At 44.8% G+C, this 16,785-nt stretch overlaps 1 protein-coding gene across 5 annotated transcripts in view; it reads left to right on the top strand.

Annotated features, from left to right (window-relative positions):
* The window catches only part of Dock5 (dedicator of cytokinesis 5), a 179,004-nt gene that overhangs the window by 74,353 nt on the left and 87,866 nt on the right, over positions 1 to 16,785 (top strand). For all 5 annotated transcript variants that reach the window (XR_010057823.1, NM_001372012.1, XM_039093338.2 and 2 more), the window contains 2 exons: positions 1,100 to 1,196; positions 13,755 to 13,903. Coding sequence is in view for 4 of the 5 variants with exons in the window: in NM_001372012.1 (NP_001358941.1) it covers positions 1,100 to 1,196; positions 13,755 to 13,903 (246 nt within the window). In the remaining variant the exon portion in view is untranslated. The remainder of the gene's footprint in view (positions 1 to 1,099; positions 1,197 to 13,754; positions 13,904 to 16,785) is intronic.

Below are 16,785 nucleotides of genomic sequence, written 5' to 3'. Positions count from 1 at the left end.
GATCTGCCAGATGAAAGGCAGGATACCCAGTTTACTGTGTTACTGAGTCAGCATATACAGATGTTCCTGAGCTCATGATTACATCATTATAAACTCTCCAGAGTCGAAAATTTCACAAGCCAGTGTCACAGGAAAGCCCATCATTCTATACCACTAATATCTGCTAATAAGAAAGGACAACAAGAAATGCATTTATTTAACCTACATTATGAAACATAGCCCAGCCCAGCCACTTCTAGTACACTCAGAATGTTTATGTTGTCTGGCAGTTGCACAGAATCACGAGGCCTATTGGAGGAGAGAGTAGTGCGTACCTCATGCGGTGGGTTCAACACCATGCTGAAAGTAAAAAGCCAGTACCTATGAGATTACACATTGCAGCCATCTTTAGGTTGCAAAATCAGAACACCCCCTAAGTCATGGACCACTTGAAGTTTTCCATAGTTGACCTGTAAAAAATGTTTCACGAGTCACTTTTGCCTTAATATATTGTCTTACTCTCCCTGAATACTCTACCTGTTTGAATATCCTTCCTATCTTTCTCCTATTGATGATTGTAGGAACACAGTAGGGGGATTTATGTCAGTAAACACGGTTACCCCTAATGTGAAGAAGTTGCTTTGTCTCCATTTGTCATGCTGGGGAGCATAGGTGAGAAGAAACCCCCATTCTTTCTAGAAGAGGGCATGGAGCAGTCCTTGGGCGACTGGGTGAGGTCATATACTGCTTACCTCTCTGCATAACAAAGCAGCTGCCGGATGGAACCAGCAATAACCTGGCTTGGTCATTGGCACTTTCAGAGAGAATCAACAGGAGGAAGTAGAGTCTGGACCTAGCCTGTGCCATGCAAACAAAACCTTAGTTTAGTTTGTAGACCATGCTGTTTTCAGTTCCTTGCTTTTTTTTTTTTTTTTTTTTTTTTGCTCATGTTTACCTGTGTTCAAGTTCTCTAAAATATATGCCCCCTCTCCAGAGGCAGATTGGTTTATTTCAAACCACAGCTGCCATGTTCCTTCATTGGATTGTCAAGGGTGTGGTGTTCAGGAAAGACAGCTCCTATCATGTGCAGTAAAGTGTGCATCCTTTTGGTTCCCTGTAGGCAGCATGAAACTGTGATTCCGGGGGAGTTGCCCCTGGTTCAGGAGCTTACGAACACTCTACGAGAATGGGCCGTCATCTGGCGCAAGCTCTATGTGGTAAGCTTTCCCTGGGGCTCCCCTGGTGGTGGCCTTGGGTGCCATTTCTGGATGCTCAGTCTGATTGTTGGGCTGCAGAGCCGTCTTCTGCACTGGGTTGAGTGAGCCTTCCCTGGAGCCCACTGTGCTGGAAGCTTCTCATTTCTCCAGAGTTGGACCACTGCTAAGGGGCTTGTGGAGGGAAGTGAGTGTGATCTCATTTAGTCCTACTGATTGTTAGTGTGCTTCACGGTGAGTTATAACTGCCAGGACTTGCCCAGGTCTTCTTGGGTGCCTCAAACAATGAAGCCTCACAACATCACTATAGAGAAGATGCAGTTATAACTGTTAATATTCTAGTGGGAAGCTGAGGCACCTGCTATTAGCATCTTCATGTGTGCCAGCCCACAAGCAGGCATTTATAAACACCACAGTGCTCAGCTTCTGAGGGGCATTCTCAACCATGACCAGTGGGCCTTACAGAATCAAGACCAGGTATAGTGTTAGGCTGAGGTTGGGCTCATTGCAGCATTCTCTGTCCTCACACTGGTTTGCCCTCAGAATGCTAATACAGATGCTAGTTCTCTGTGAAATCACATAGGCACCAGAACATCCTCTGCATGACAACCATAGTCATTTGTACAGTCACGACTTGGAGTTTGTGGTTTAAATGTAATCTGTCCTTTCTGAAGTTGATGTTAGAGTTTAATCTGTGGTGGAGCATTAGGAAGATGAAGAACCTCTCTTGCTCTTCCTCTCTTGTTCTTACCCACTTCCCCCTTTGCCCCTTCTCTCCCCCATTCTCCTCCCCCTTCTCTCCTCAAGCTTGTGGCCAGCCTCAACTCTTCTTTTTCTCTACTTCTCCTTTTCTCTCTCTTTTTCTTCTCCCTCTCTTACAACCCTCCATCTCTGCCATTCCAATAAGCCTCCTCCATGTGGAAAAAAAAAGAGGATGGAGACCAGGACCAAGAGATGACTTACCAAGTAAAGGCACTTGTGTCCATGCCTAGAAACCCGAGTTCAGTCCTCTGGACCCACATGATGGAAGGAGAGAACCAATGTCCATAAGTTGTCCTCTGGCCCCCACATAACATTCTGGCATGCGTGCCCTGCCCCAAGTGAACACATAAATAGAACTGGGGTGAGGGGAAGAATCTTAAAAAAAGAGTGGAAATTTAATCTACTTGTAGTGTTTAGAGGAGAAGATCTGGGAAGAGTAGCAAGGAGACCATTAGAATACTACTGTGGAAGCTCACGGTGGAATACCACTTGCTTCATATAAAGAGGGAGAGAGACCAGAAGACATATGTACAAACTGTGTGTCTCACCAAGAAAGCCATTGTTACATTAGCTTCTCAGCCTTGCTCTAAAAACGGAGCCAAGAGGTATCTTTTCCTAAAACACACCCACCCTGTTATGTCAGGACTAGGGCCTGGGAATCCCAGCATTTAGCCTTATCTGACTAGAAATGGCTGTTTTGCAAATGCACAAGATGCTCAAAGTTCATTGCCAGCATGGAGGCCTCTCCTTCAATCTAGGAAGTTCTTTCCTTGACTCTGAAACCCATAGACCATTTTCTAATGTTGATTCATTGGAGAGCTAGTTGGTGAGCACCAGTGGGTCTTGCCTATATAGGGGACTTCCAGCCTTCTGTGGGTGACAGAAATCATGTGGTAAGCAAAATATATTCTCTGGTTAGACATGTGAATGAGTCCATGAGGTTGTAGGCTTGTGGGGGGGGGGGGTTGACTTACAAAGAAAAGAGACAGCTTTACACCATAGTCCTGAAGGCTCAAGGGCCTGATTGTAGAAAGTGGGCTTAATCCCAGTAGGTTCCTCACCTAGTAGCCATTACCTTTTATTTTCTTTTCTTTTTTTTTTCTTTTTTTCTTTTTTTCGGAGCTGGGGACAGAACCCAGGGCCTTGCGCTTGCTAGGCAAGCGCTCTACCACTGAGCTAAATCCCCAACCCATTACCTTTTCTTTATGTGGTCAGTCTTACTAAGTCACAGTAATATCCCTATTCCTGTTTCTGTGTATTGAAGCAGTAACCAACCTCATTCCAGCATCAGCAGTAAGAGTTCAGGGCTGCATATTCCAGGATGAGTCATTGCCTTAGCAATCACCAGCCCTTTGTGTGGAAAGCTTGTCGTATTTCTCTGCCTACCCGCCCTTCAAAGCCTCATTTGTGTCCTTTCTTCTTCATAATGTGTCTTCTAAACAAGCTCACCCTTAATGTTCTCTTCTTGACTTCCCGGACACTTAACTGATGCATGCGTGGTCTGGCCCTTGGGATGTTATGCCCATATTGAAGGTGATCTTTTGATCTCTTCAGACTTGGTTGATGAGAACACTAACTCTGAGCCCCTAAATCATGCACTCTGGGAGAGGAAGGATACAACTGTCATCCCTGTGGCCTCCATTGATCAACTTGTACTTACATTGAAAGCACTCTAGTTCGGGTTCATTGATTGTTGAGTGATGGGTATAGCAGGGTTGATGGGTGAGAAATGGCATGGACATGGGTTTGTTCCTTAATGTTCATTGTGGAAATTTGTTGAGTGGAGAAATGAGTCGGGTGAGTACAGGTGGAGTGTTCTGCATTGCCTGTGTTCTGATGTTGTAATAAAATACCTGGAGTGTGTGTGTGTGTGTGTGTGTGTGTGTGGTGGGGGGGGTGGTTTATAAAGAAAAGAGACAGCTCTGCACCATAGTCCTAGAGGATCGTAGAAGTGGGCTTAACTCCAGTGGGTTCCTCGTGGTAGATTGTCTAACAGTAACAGGAGCTTATCTGAAAGGACACCCAACATGACGTGACGGGAAAGCAGAGCATGGAGAAGCACCTCATTGTTTGCAGGAGAACCCTCTCATGATATCTACTGTGGGTGATGGTTTCCAGTACTCCCTTGCCAATCCCCATTCCTTTGGATCCCACCACCTCCTCATGTCGCTGTACTGGAGGCCAGCTATCTAGCACATGACCCAAGCTCTATCATAGGCAAACCATGACATTCCTAATCTAAAATTCAAGCACCCAAAATGCTCAAAAATCCAGTGTTTTTTTTTAGTGCATTCATGATAACACGTGTGGAAAAGTCTACCCCAGCCCTGACCTCATCTGTGAAGCTTTCTGTCTGAATAAAAATCCATCTTGAGGCCGTGTTAAATTACTTTGAGGCTGTTGGAGAAGCAGAGGATGAAGCCTAAACAAATTTTATATTTAGACTTAAGTGCCATCCATAAGAGATCTCGTTCAGTCTATGTAAATATTTATTTAAAATATTGGAAAACTTCTTATCCCACGCATTTTGAATTAGTGGTTCTCACCCTGTACTGTGGAAGGAGTTTTTGTTATTGTTTGTGCCGTATGTAAGTGCAGAATGAAGAAAGGCCTTTGCTCTCTCTAATAGATAACGTCCTTGCTCATTTTCTTCACTCTGTCCTCTCTGTATCATCAAGACTAGTTTTCTAAGGAAAAGAACTAAGAAATGGGACTAGGAGTGTAGCTCAGTGGTAGAGTGCTTGTCCTGGTGTGCCCAGGGTTCTGTACCCAAGCAGAAAGACAGTCACACACACTGGCGCACACACATGCACATAGACACACACGTTTGCACAGACAAACATGAATAGAGGTGGGGGAGGATGAGGGAGGAAGGCAGGGAGGGAGGGTGTCACCCAACCCCCAGTAGTTGCAGGGTGATGAGCTGATAAGTACTTTTGAGCATTTTCTTTTTAAGCACCCCCCCCCCATTTAGTAGCAGAATTGAGTTTTTAAGTACAAAGCCTGGTAAATTAATTGATTTTTTTTAATCCCCTCCCAGAGGACAGCATATTTTTCTCATCTTAGAAATCTGAGGCGATAACTTTCAAACACCTTACAGCGGCTACTGATTGGCTGTGAAAGGTGTTGACCGCAGGTAGAGCTTTGTCATTGTCTGGGCTGAGGCCCAATTGTGCTCCTGATACCTGCTTATCCACTAAGGAGTAGTCCACATAGAATGAGTTTGATATTGATCACCTGCAGGCCCCTCCAACCCCTTTCCCAGTGCATTGACAGTTCACCTCAGGCAGAATTTCTGATTTTCTTTCTCATGTTAAATAGTAGCAAACCTCAGATACCGTGTTTCACCAGAAAGTATTAAAAGGGAAAGAAACCCTCTAATCTTCAATCTCTAGTTTCCAAATCTGTCCTCCCATCTATGTGAACATAAATTTGGGCTCTGCCTGCATATCTTGTTACATCAACACGCTCATCTCTTTCTTCACATAGATTAGGTTTTTAGTTCTTGATTGTAGGTAGGGATTATACCCAGGCCTCTGTGTATATTAGGCAAGGTCGCTACCACCAAATCACATCTGCAGGAATTCCTTTCACAAACTTTGAACATTCTGCGTGACTGCTAACCGCCTCTAGGGTGCCCTAGAAACAGTCTATCTCTAAGTTTGCTCCCTGATTCTGTTCTTTTCTGTCTAATCTCACTGGAGATCTACATGTCGAGGCAGTGTTTCCTAGAGAGATAAATACAATCAACCAACACATTTAAGCCCAGCCGTGAATTTGTTGGATTCTTCAAGAAAGAAAAGACGTTCATCTCCTGGTTTTAGCAGTCGTACAGAGTAAAGCCATAAGAAATATGTCACAATGGGATGGGAAAATGTTCACACTGAGGAGAGGGGACCCCTCATCTGGAGGGGAAAGAGGAGAGGATGCCTGTCCCCAAGAGGTTTCTTCATGGTACCTCTTTTCTCCTGAGAGTATTGTTCCTGATTTTATTTCAGCTGTCTTTTCTGGTGGATGTTGACCTTATGCTGTGGGGAGGAAACAAGCTACAGGAACGAAACATTGGCCTGTTAGTTAGGAGCGAAACACTGGCCTGTTAGTTGGGAAAGGCCTGTTAGTCCTCTGCATGCCCTGCCCTGACTAGCTCCGAGATCTAAAGTCATTCAGAGTCTGCAAAGTTCTGAAGGACTTTAACACCTTATAAAAGTGACACAGAATGCCATCCCCTTTCTGAGTATGTATTTTCCTATCCTAGCTTCACAAAGCTATGAGAGCATGGAAAGGAACTGTGGTTACGGAATTACCCTGCATGCAGATAAGCAGTCAAGGCCTCCACTGGTGGAGACCTGTGATGGTTGATATTGCCCCTGTTGGAAGCAGTAGCCACAGTGGATATCCTCCCACTGGACACCCTTGACTCAGAGCTGCTCTGTCACCCAGCTGTGGCTGCCAGGAATACAGGAGCTGTATTCTGTGTGCCACACTTATCCAAGGCCGCTCGCTGCCTTTCTCTCCTGTAATTGTCTTGGGCAGAGTGGCCTTGAGCACTTAGTGAGCAAGGTACTGTAGATAGCAAGCCTTCTTGGTTGATGTTCAAGTCCAGGAGGCACAGACATTTCCAGTGTGTAGAGTACACATTCACAGCAGTAACCTGGTAAGCTTAGCCTGAAGAACTGCCCCTCAGTCAGAGCCGGTCACTGGGTGTTTCCAGGTCTTGATCAGGGAGGTCCCCTGGTGATGAGCCAAGGCAATAGATACTGGAGCTGGACAGACCAAGCAGTTCTTCGAGGGCTCCCTTCCTCACTGAATATATATTTTTACCCTCAGAAAAGTCTACAAGCCCAATAATAGCCACTGGACACAGCCAGCCCTTTAATAGAGACAAGCATAAATTCGGAAGACTGGTAGCAGATCTTTCAGTTTAAGAAAAGTCCTTGACCTCCCAGGTTCTCATCTCCTCTCCTAAAATTACCATTAGATATCATGTGAGCCTTGAACATTCACTGTGAGAGTTGGTCCATGGGTCTAGAGTGCCAAGAATCTTGAGTTTAGAAAGGCATCTCCATCATACTGCGGCACTTGCCCAACAAACACTGGAATTTGTCTGTCTGTCCAGTTGTGGCCTTTGCTTCATCTTGCAACTCCGGGTTGAAGGGACAGAGATTCTATCAAGGCTCCCTTACAGCTGTGTCATATCTCAGTCCCTCCCGGTAGGTGGAGCTATGCTTTCCATCCTTCTCCCTGCTGCCTGAGATTTGTGTTCCCCAGCTGACACAGGACCAGGGAATCTCTGGCCTCTACCCTTTCAGTTGCACCTCTCCCCACTGCCATACGAGTCCCCACTGCTATGTGGTTAGGTGCATCTCTTTGAGACCCAAAGTAGCAATTAGCTATACCCAGTTAGTTTTACACGCAAGAAAAGTCTCGAGCTCCTGATCCTCCTGCCTCAGCCTCCTGAATGCTTAGATAGGTATGTTCTACCATACCTGACTGGTTAACACATTTTTTTAAAAAAAGGTTTACTTTTTCTTTCTTTCTTTATTTATTTATATGAGTACACTGTAGCTGTCTTCAGACACACCAGAAGAGGGCACCGGATCCCATTACAGATGGTTGTGAGCCACCATGTGGTTGCTGGAATTTGAACTCAGGACCTCTGGGAGAGCAGTCAGTGCTCTTAACCGCTGAGCCATCTCTCCAGCCCTACTTTTTATTTTTAAAGGTGTGTGCTCATGTATATGGGTGGGCATGTGAATATGGAAGCCTGTGAAGGCCAGGGGCTTTGATCTGCCCAAGCTGGAATCACAAGGGGTAGCTGGGGGACTCTTGACACGGGGACTGGGAACTGAATTCGGATCTTCTGTAAGAGCCAGGTCTGTCTAGCCTTTACCTTTTGAACAGTCGTACATCCCAAGTCATGGGGATGATATTTTTCTCAATTGAAAGTCACCCAGCCAGACTGTATTGTGGCAACAGAATGGCAAGTGTTTTCGAATATAGGACTTGTTTGGGAAGGCTGAGAAATTAGATTATCATAAGCAAACCATCTATCATCTTTCTCAGTGAGGTGCAGCCCAGAGCCTCTCCCCTCTTCCCACTGGAAGTTCAGTGAAGTTTTTGTGAGGCAGCTGACTCTTTCTATAAGCTTTGGAGCTGGAGTATATTCCTCCTTCCTGAAGAAAGGGGAGAGTCTGGTGACAAGAGTGATTAATATGCACCGTTGAATCAGGGAGTTTAAATATTAATATGTTTTCCTAAGAAAAACTGGTCTTCATTTGAAAGTTGCTCCAAAATAAACCATTGTACCTGCTTTAGGGGTAGGGAAGGTGTAGGGCACACTGAGTAACTTATTGTTCCTGTCCCCACACCCATGGTTGGCTGTTCATCCAGGTAGATGTAAGCTGTCTCTGTACAGTCAGTCGTTGATGGGCTGCGGCAGGGCACTCTGAGGTACATTTAGTTGGCCTCCCTTTGGTATGCTGCCAAAACAAATTTCTCTTCGGGCAGGACGTGTGATCCCTGAATTACAAACTCTGCTCCCATATGGCTTTGTCAAGAAGCAGGATATGACATGGACATGATGGAATGTTTTCCTTAAAAGTCAAAACTTTGCCAGGCAGGCAAAGCTTTTCCGGGGTGGTGAGAGGAAGTGAGGATGAGCAGGAACCATGGCTGGATCACCAGTTGACGCTCATTCTGGACCCAGGAGTTTGGAAAAGACTTCTGAGATTATTGCCAAGCTCCCTCCTCAGGGAATGTTTGTATCATTCCTGCTGAGTGGGCAGAACAAGGCAAAGAAGTGAGACAGCCAGGCACAGCCAATCAGGAAGTTGTTTTGTAGAATTAAGTGAGTCGAACAACACTGTCGTAGGCTGGAAGATGACTTCGGGCGGGGATCTTTGCCCAAAGTCACAAAGCAGATTAATGATAGAATTAGAAACAGAAGCCAGCATTCTCATATGTTCTCTTTACCCTTCTAAAGCGTAAAACCCCATGGAAGAGGAGGGAGAGGAGGTGAGCATAATCTGTGTCTTTGGTTTGTTTTTTGTTTTTTTTTTTCCCTCCCTGGCACCCAATCAATCAATGTCATGATCTGAAGAGCCTCCAAATTTCTGAAACCCTCCTTGGGTGACTTATACATTCCTGTCACTACGGGAGGCATAGCTGCCTTTTGTTATGACTTCGTTTTGTTAGAATCTCCAGAAATTCTAACAAGGAAGGAAAAGGGATAAACATCTGGACTGCAAATACACCACATGAGATACAGGGATATCTATACTGCCTGGTAGAAAACAGTCTCTGGGGTGTGCCTGTTCTTCACTCAAATTCAAACCAGGCTGTTGTGTGCAAAGATGAAGCCACCAGATTTGTTCCCAGGTTCCTACTCAACCTCAAGATTGTGCTGACTTTTTCTTTCTTTCTTTCTTTTTTTTTTTTTTTTTTTTTTTTTTTTTTTTTTTTTTTGGAGCTGGGGACCGAACCCAGGGCCTTGTGCTTGCTAGGCAATTGCTCTATCAATGAGCTAAATCCCCAGTCCCCGTGCTGACTTTTTCAGTGAAGGTCAAAGAAGTTATTTAATGCTGTGACAGTAGCTGATGATGCAGAAAAGGTTAACCTGGTGAAGGAAGACTAGAGATAGGAGAGGATCTGCAAAGGGCAGACTCAGGCTACGTAGGCTGTAGGAACCAGAGGCCAGGAAGGAGGGCCTGTTAGTCCATTTTCTGCTCCTAGCACAAAACACTTGAGCACAGCTCCGGTATAAAGAGAAAAGGTTTTGCTCCCAGTGTTGGAAGCTGAACTTTCAGGATCAGACATCTGTATCTGTTCATCCCTGTTCAAGGAAGGTTGCTTCACGATAGAATTGCGTGCAAGGAGGGTCCCTCACAGGGTGAGGTGGGAGTGATTTGGAGTCCAGGTCCACAGTCTTTCCTGACAGCTCTATCAAGAACAAGCATACTGTCCTCTGCCTTAGCCAGTGAGCTAGCTGCCTTCTGCAGTGGTCAGCAATTAGTCAAAGAGCTGAGAGAAGCTGTCATTGAGAGCTCACCCTAGGGGTTGGAGTGATGGCTCAGTGGTTAAGAGCACCGACTGCTCTTCCAGAGGTCCTGAGTTCAATTCCCAGCAACCACATGGTGGCTCACAACCATCTGAAATGGGATCTGATGCCCTCTTCTGGTGTGTCTGAAGACAATGACAGTGTACTCATATACATAAAATAAATAATTCTTTAGAGAGAGAGAGAGAGAGAGCTCACCCTAAGTGAGACATCTATATTATAGTATAGATTTATATCTATCTATAAGTCTATACTATTCTATATTCTTATCTATACTGTATCACAAACACATACACACACACACACACACACACACACACACACACACACACACACACACACACTGCCATTGCCACCAAGGCTCAGGAAACATCACCTTGTTAAAGGGGGCAGAGATAATCTAAGAAGGATGGAGAGGAGTGTGTGAAATGCTGTCTTCTGGATGTGCTATGGCCGTTGCCCTCGTGAACTCAGCAGCTGTGGCTACTTGCCCCAAACCTATTCAGGACCAAGCCAACAGCATTGCTCAGCAAGCTGTGTTACCTGGACGAGGTGGGTTTACAAATCAGCAAAAATCATGAAGGTGGGAAGGAGACTGGGGAAAGGATTTGCTTGAGGTGTACTGTATACGTGTATGAAATTACCAAAGAATACTTTTTTTTTTTTTGTTTTAAGAACTAGCTTAGTCCAGGAGGCCGACTTTAATCCCCTCCACTGAGCAGCACCCACTGTGGTTTAATTACCTCCTACTGGGCCACTCATAAAGTCAGCCATTGGCATATCATGGCTCTGCAGACCACGCCTCCAACACAGGTCCCCTTGGGGAAAACAAGCTATATTCAAACCACCAAAGAAGGCAACAGGACAGACACGAAGAATGTAACAGACTCATTCTACTGGAGAGTGCTGGAGCTTCCTCTGGCCTTACATGCTTACCCCACAAAATGCATGAGGTGTCTGAGGAGTGGGGAGGGGCTTCTAGGATGTAGACAGCCTAGCTCCAAGCAGCCAGAACAAAGCCCATTTCCTTGAAGTAAGTGGGGGAGTTCACTTCCTTTGGCCTGTTCCAGCTTGTCTATTGAGAATTGATTTGGCACAGTGAGCAGGAGAATAATGGCTGTCTTCATCCTTCTATGGGGGACGGACGTGTCGAACAAGGCTGATATGGACAGGCAATAGTTAAATTTCCTTGGATAATGTCTGATATAATTGAGACCAAGAACTTGTGAGCTTGTACCCCAAACAAAACATCACCTCATGCTGAGGATTCCCTGGGCCCCTTGAACCCTTTCTGTCTCAGAGTATAGGAAATAATACCTTAATTACAGCTAGAAGATGCTAAAATCTATGGGAGTGGAGGAGTCACAGGAAAGGAAAAAAAAAAAACAAAAAAAACAAAAACCTTTTATTGTCCAACAGTTCTGGAAGGCAAAGTCGGTAGATTTAATTCCTCCCCCCCCTCCTCAGTTTGTAAGACAATGGAATGGGAACATTCTGTGTAGAATGGAACTGAGAAGGCAGGGGTTTTACCTTGCTGATGATTGGGCACCTCCTCCTCCTCCTTTGTGTTCCCCTGAACTTTGAACTTGTTTAGAATTTTTATCAAAATTTACTAATCTTATCCTTGACTCTCATTGCCACACCTGTAGGTCCAGTCCTTTGTTCTATAGATCTATGCTTTGCTCCGGAGTACCTTGGATGTTTTCAGTTCTGCACTGATTGATGTTTTTGCCTGGGAATCTGTTTTTGGAATTGTCAGAGAAGACCAACAAGAGGGAAATAATGGCAGCCATTAGAACATACTCTTGCTATGTCTCTACCCAGCCCCTGTCTTCTCCACCTCATTTCACCTCTCTCTGTCTCTCCTGTCTCTGTGTCTCTGTCTGTCTGTGTCTGTGTCTGCGTCTGCCTCCCGCCCCCCCTCCCCTTCTGTCGTCTATGTCTTCTGTATGTAATGGAGCAGTCAACCATTCAGGTGTAACCAAGGTTGTGATGGCTTAGATGTTTATTGAACTCTTATAATAATTGTCACACAACCAGTGAGTTGTAAATGAACTTCAGAAATACAGAGTCCTAAAACAGCATCATGACTTTACTGCAAACAAGGAAACACTAGCATTATAGGTCTTAAGTAATGAGTGGTAATGTACACGACACGTTTTTATTTGATACATTTGGCATATGGCATACTTTCCCTGATTGTCTAAGGTGGTCTCCTCCACCATGTATATATATTGTACGTTTCTTTGGAGACAAGTTCTCACTATGTAGACGAGGCTGGCCTTGAACTTACAGAGATACTCTTTCCTCCGCCTCCTAAGTGCTGGAGTTAAAGGCGTGTACCAATATATATCCAGCTTTTTCATTTCTTTCTTTGTATTATTTCCCTTTTCCTACTTTTCATAATCTGAGATCATAATCTGAGGTTATCTCATGTGTATAGATACAGTAACATAAGTGTGGCTGTAGATAGCTCAGCAGTAAGAGTACTTTTCTAGGCCCCAAGTTCAATCCTAGTGCTGCCAAGAAAAACAATAACATAGTACATGATAAATACATGCATATGTGTGCCCACTTGTTACTTTCCTCCCCTTTTAGAATGCTGGATTCTCCAGAACAAGAACATTATTTCCAGTTCATTCTCACATTAGTTTTTTAGAGTAAATAATGATCCAATCAACCATTTAGAACAGAGATGGTGAGGGCTCAGATATCAAGCATTTGACTTTCAAAATGATTGAGCTACAAATGATAGTTCAGTGTCCATTTGCTGGGGGGAATAGAAATTTTTAAAAAAATAAAATTTAAAGTTATTTTTCCAATATTCCATATCCCTGAATTAGTTATTTCTCCACTTGTTATTCTTCCTTTAGTGTCTTTTGCAGGCACAAACACAAAAGGAATGAGAGAGTTGGCCAGGCCAGTCTTCCAGGTTTCTGTATGCTCATGTGGGGTTATTAATTCCATTCAACAGAGGGCATGGCAGACTCGTGGGCTAAGTCTTCTCAGTTGCGTCTGCAGTCAGAATTAGGCATCTGATAGGGCTGGAGAGATGGTGCAGTAGATAAGGTGCCAGTTATGTAAGCAGGGGACCTGATTTCAGATCGCAACCACCTACATAAAAGCTGGATGTGACATCAGGGAGGTGGAGACCAGCAGATCCCTAGGGCTTGTTGACCAGCCAGTCTGCCTAGGTCACTGAGTTCCAGTTCAACAAGAGACTTTGTCTCAGACAATCAGGTGAGAAGCAAATGAGGGAAATCCCCCCAATGTTGAGCCTACTTGAGTATACACACACATGCGCATGTACACCCCCCATATGAACATGTACACACAAGCGAGGTTTGAAAGGTGAAGGGCAGTGTGGCTGTGTGGGGAGAAAATCATGACAGGCTCTGGAATATTTGATGGAATGACCACCGCTGGGTATAAAGGAAGCACAGATTCTGTGATGCACAGTGACCTGAAATGTAGGTGGGAATGTGGCCCAGACCAGCCACCAAAGGACTTAGCGCAGACTCTCTTATACCTGGAGGGAATGTCTAAAGGATTTTAAACAGAGGTGTATAGTCAGGATTTTAGGACGTGTTCATGATTCCATGGGCTTATTATGATTTAGGACCCATCTGTAACTCTTTACCCACTTTTAAAGTTCCAGACAGAGTGTGCAAAGATAGATGCCTTCTCTCCATCACATCTCTGTGTTTCTTTCTGTCCTTTTTTTCTCCCCTTTCCCATTTTAGAACAACAAGGTCACACTATTCCGCCAGCTGCAGCAAATGACATACAGTCTGATCGAGTGGCGCTCCCAGATCCTATCTGGGACACTCCCCAAGGACGAACTTGCAGAGCTGAAGAAGAAGGTTACGGCCAAAATCGACCATGGGAACAGGTAACCCAGGACCATCTTACACTGAGGACGTGGGGAGTGACTGACACTCTCACACTAGATAGTGTTCACAGAAACTTAAAAAAAAATGCATTAAATGGTTTCAAATGGAGGGTTGAGGAGGTAGACCAGTTGGTGGAGTGTTTGCTGAGCTTGCACAAAGCCCCAGTATTGTGTAAACTGGTGTAGGAGCTCTGATCTCAGGACTCTATAGATGGAGGCAGGGGAATCAGATGTTCTCATTGAGGATGTATGACTTCATAGTAAGTTCAAGGCCAGGCTAGTTGGCTATATGAAACCCTGTCTAAAAATCAAAGTACTTACACATTATACATAATTTACAGTACTTATATGTAAGGGTGGTTAATGAGGTTCAATAGCATGCCCATCACCTTGGCAATCAACATTTTTTTCATGTTGGAAACATTTAAATTCATCTTTACTAGATATTCTGACATCTAAAGTTAATTTTTGCCAACCATGGTTATGCTCCTGTGCAGCAGGAAATTAGATATTATTCTTCCTATGCAACTGTATCAATTAACTGCCTTCTTTCCTGTGTTAGTGACTCTTGGGGAGTCCAAGGTAGTTCTAGTGTGTGGCCAAATACTGGATAGAAGAAGCAGCTAAAGGGAGGAAAGATTGACTTTGGCTAGTGGTTTCAGAGAATAGTTTGTTGTAATGGGGAAGGCATTGCAGAGCAGTTCCTGCCCATTGGATGGTGGCAAGATTCTATGGTAGAGCTCCTTTACCCAGCACACAGGAAGATAAGAGTTCTCCAGACTAGAATTAGAAGTCCAACCCTATTAGCCACATTTATCGCTAAATACTACATCCCAAAACTTTTGGAACCTCTCAGAAACAGTGCCACCATCTGACCAGTGTTCAATCACAAGACCATGTAGAGACGGTTTTCCTGTCTTACCCCCGGCCCTCATGTCTCTGCAGCCCCCCAATCTCATGACAAATGTTTGATCTTAGAGTCAACAAATAACAATGCTTACTACTTATTATCTTTGTGTCTTAGAAAATACACAATTTCATTGAAAAATGTCACAGTTCCCTCTTTAGGTCAGGTGCTGTGTTGGTCTTCTGATCCCATTGACACAAAAGAAGGAAAATGGGTTTTCTGTCCAAGCTTCTTCATTGGCAGAGAAGCCAGGAGTGATCAGGCACATACGGATGGTCCTTTCAGATGCCTGGGACTATGTTTTTATTCCAACAATGGGTAATAAATTGATTGCTGTCAGACACCATTTTCTTTTTCCCCCATCCTCTCCTAACTGGGATCAGGCCCACTCTTTGCAGTGGAGCAGTTCAGAATCCCTGGTATGGTAAGCCATCCTTCCAACCCACAAATGCAATAGGAAAGCAGTAACTTGAGCACAGGGCCCCGGCTCTGGGTCTGACTCTCTTGCAGTTGAGATGAGAATCATTTCCCCTCATACCTGACCTATGTGATGGTTAATGTTAATGACAGGATGTGGAATCCCCTAAGAGACAAATAACTGGGCGTGTCTGTGAGGTGGTTTCTAGATGGGGTTAAGTGAGGAGGGAACCTTGAATGAGAAGCAGTATCACTCTATGGAGTGGGAGGCCGAAGAAGAGCAAGCTGCTAAGTAGCATCGTGCACCTGGCTCTAAGTGAAGGTTTAATGTGATGGGCTATCTCAGGCCCTCTGCTCTTCCATCCCTTGAGCTGTGAACCAGAGTAAGGCTTTCTTCCTTTAAGTTGTATTTATCAGGTTTTTGGGGTTTTTTTGGTCATAACAGCAAGAAAAGTGAACGAGCTAGACCCTGGGTGCCAGTAACTGTTGCAGGTATACAGCTTCTCATGCAGGGTCTTGGGACTTTTTGTAAAGCCAGCTGAGGTAGAAGGCTTTGTCCTTTTATGATCTTGACACAGTAACATTGTCCTGGAGGTTCCCCCAAAGCCTGACATAACACGTTAATGTCTCCCATATAGCAGGCAGGCCTGCTTTCTCCACAGCTGTCCTTGGAAGCAGCTCAAGAAACAGAGACTTTCTACCAATATACCCATGACCCAGCTCTGCCAGCATGCTGTCTCTCACAGGTCTGGGTGGCCTATGAGTCTGGCTGCCCTGAGAAGGAAGCTGCCAGTGCAGATCACTCATCCAGAGTTGCTGTAGAGCAGGGAGGAGGGAACTGAGCCTTGTCTGCTTTCTTCCCGAGAACTTGGCATCTCTGCTTGTTACCTCTTGAACACTGCTCTCTCCGTGCAGGTGCCTTGAATGTAGTAGATTGTGGACCAAGTGGGTAATTTTGTTCCATCAGTCTCTGCCTTCTTAGAACTAATCATGGTTCTTCCTAATTCTGTGCCCATTGGGCACAAATGTCTTGGGAGAAGGCTGTGGTTGCCTCCATGTAGCCCCCAGCTTTCATTGCCAGTTTTCTTGTACCATTCTCTGCAATCAGGGCAAACATTTATCGGTGCTTATTGTATGTGAGGTTTTGTAGATACTTTATGGCCGTTATCTTAATTAAGTTCCTACAGTAACTTTGAAGGGTAGGGAACATTTATACATGAAGGGGTCCAGAGTGAAGGGATCCAAGAGAGCAGCTATCAAAGCTAAGGTTCGGACTATAGTGCGAATGACTGAAGAGCCAGCATAGAGATGGATTATGAGAGGGTAGCAACCGGGGTTTGCTCCCTCCTTTAAGACAGGGTTGAGTAAGGATGCCAAAGCAGGCCTTTGAAGGATGGTGCATGGCTCCATGATTGTTGCCATGCCAGACCACAAGAGATGGGCAGAGAATCACTGTATAGAGGGCTTTGGCCACAATCATTGCCAATGTTCCTGTTCTTGTTTTGGGCCCATTCCTTGGCACATGCACACAGGTTTGGGTAGGTGGCCCACTAAGCTG

The sequence above is a fragment of the Rattus norvegicus genome, chromosome 15 (genome assembly GCF_036323735.1).
Source record: "Rattus norvegicus strain BN/NHsdMcwi chromosome 15, GRCr8, whole genome shotgun sequence".
Lineage (NCBI taxonomy): Eukaryota > Metazoa > Chordata > Mammalia > Rodentia > Muridae > Rattus > Rattus norvegicus.
This window is presented reverse-complemented; position numbering and strand designations above follow the sequence as displayed.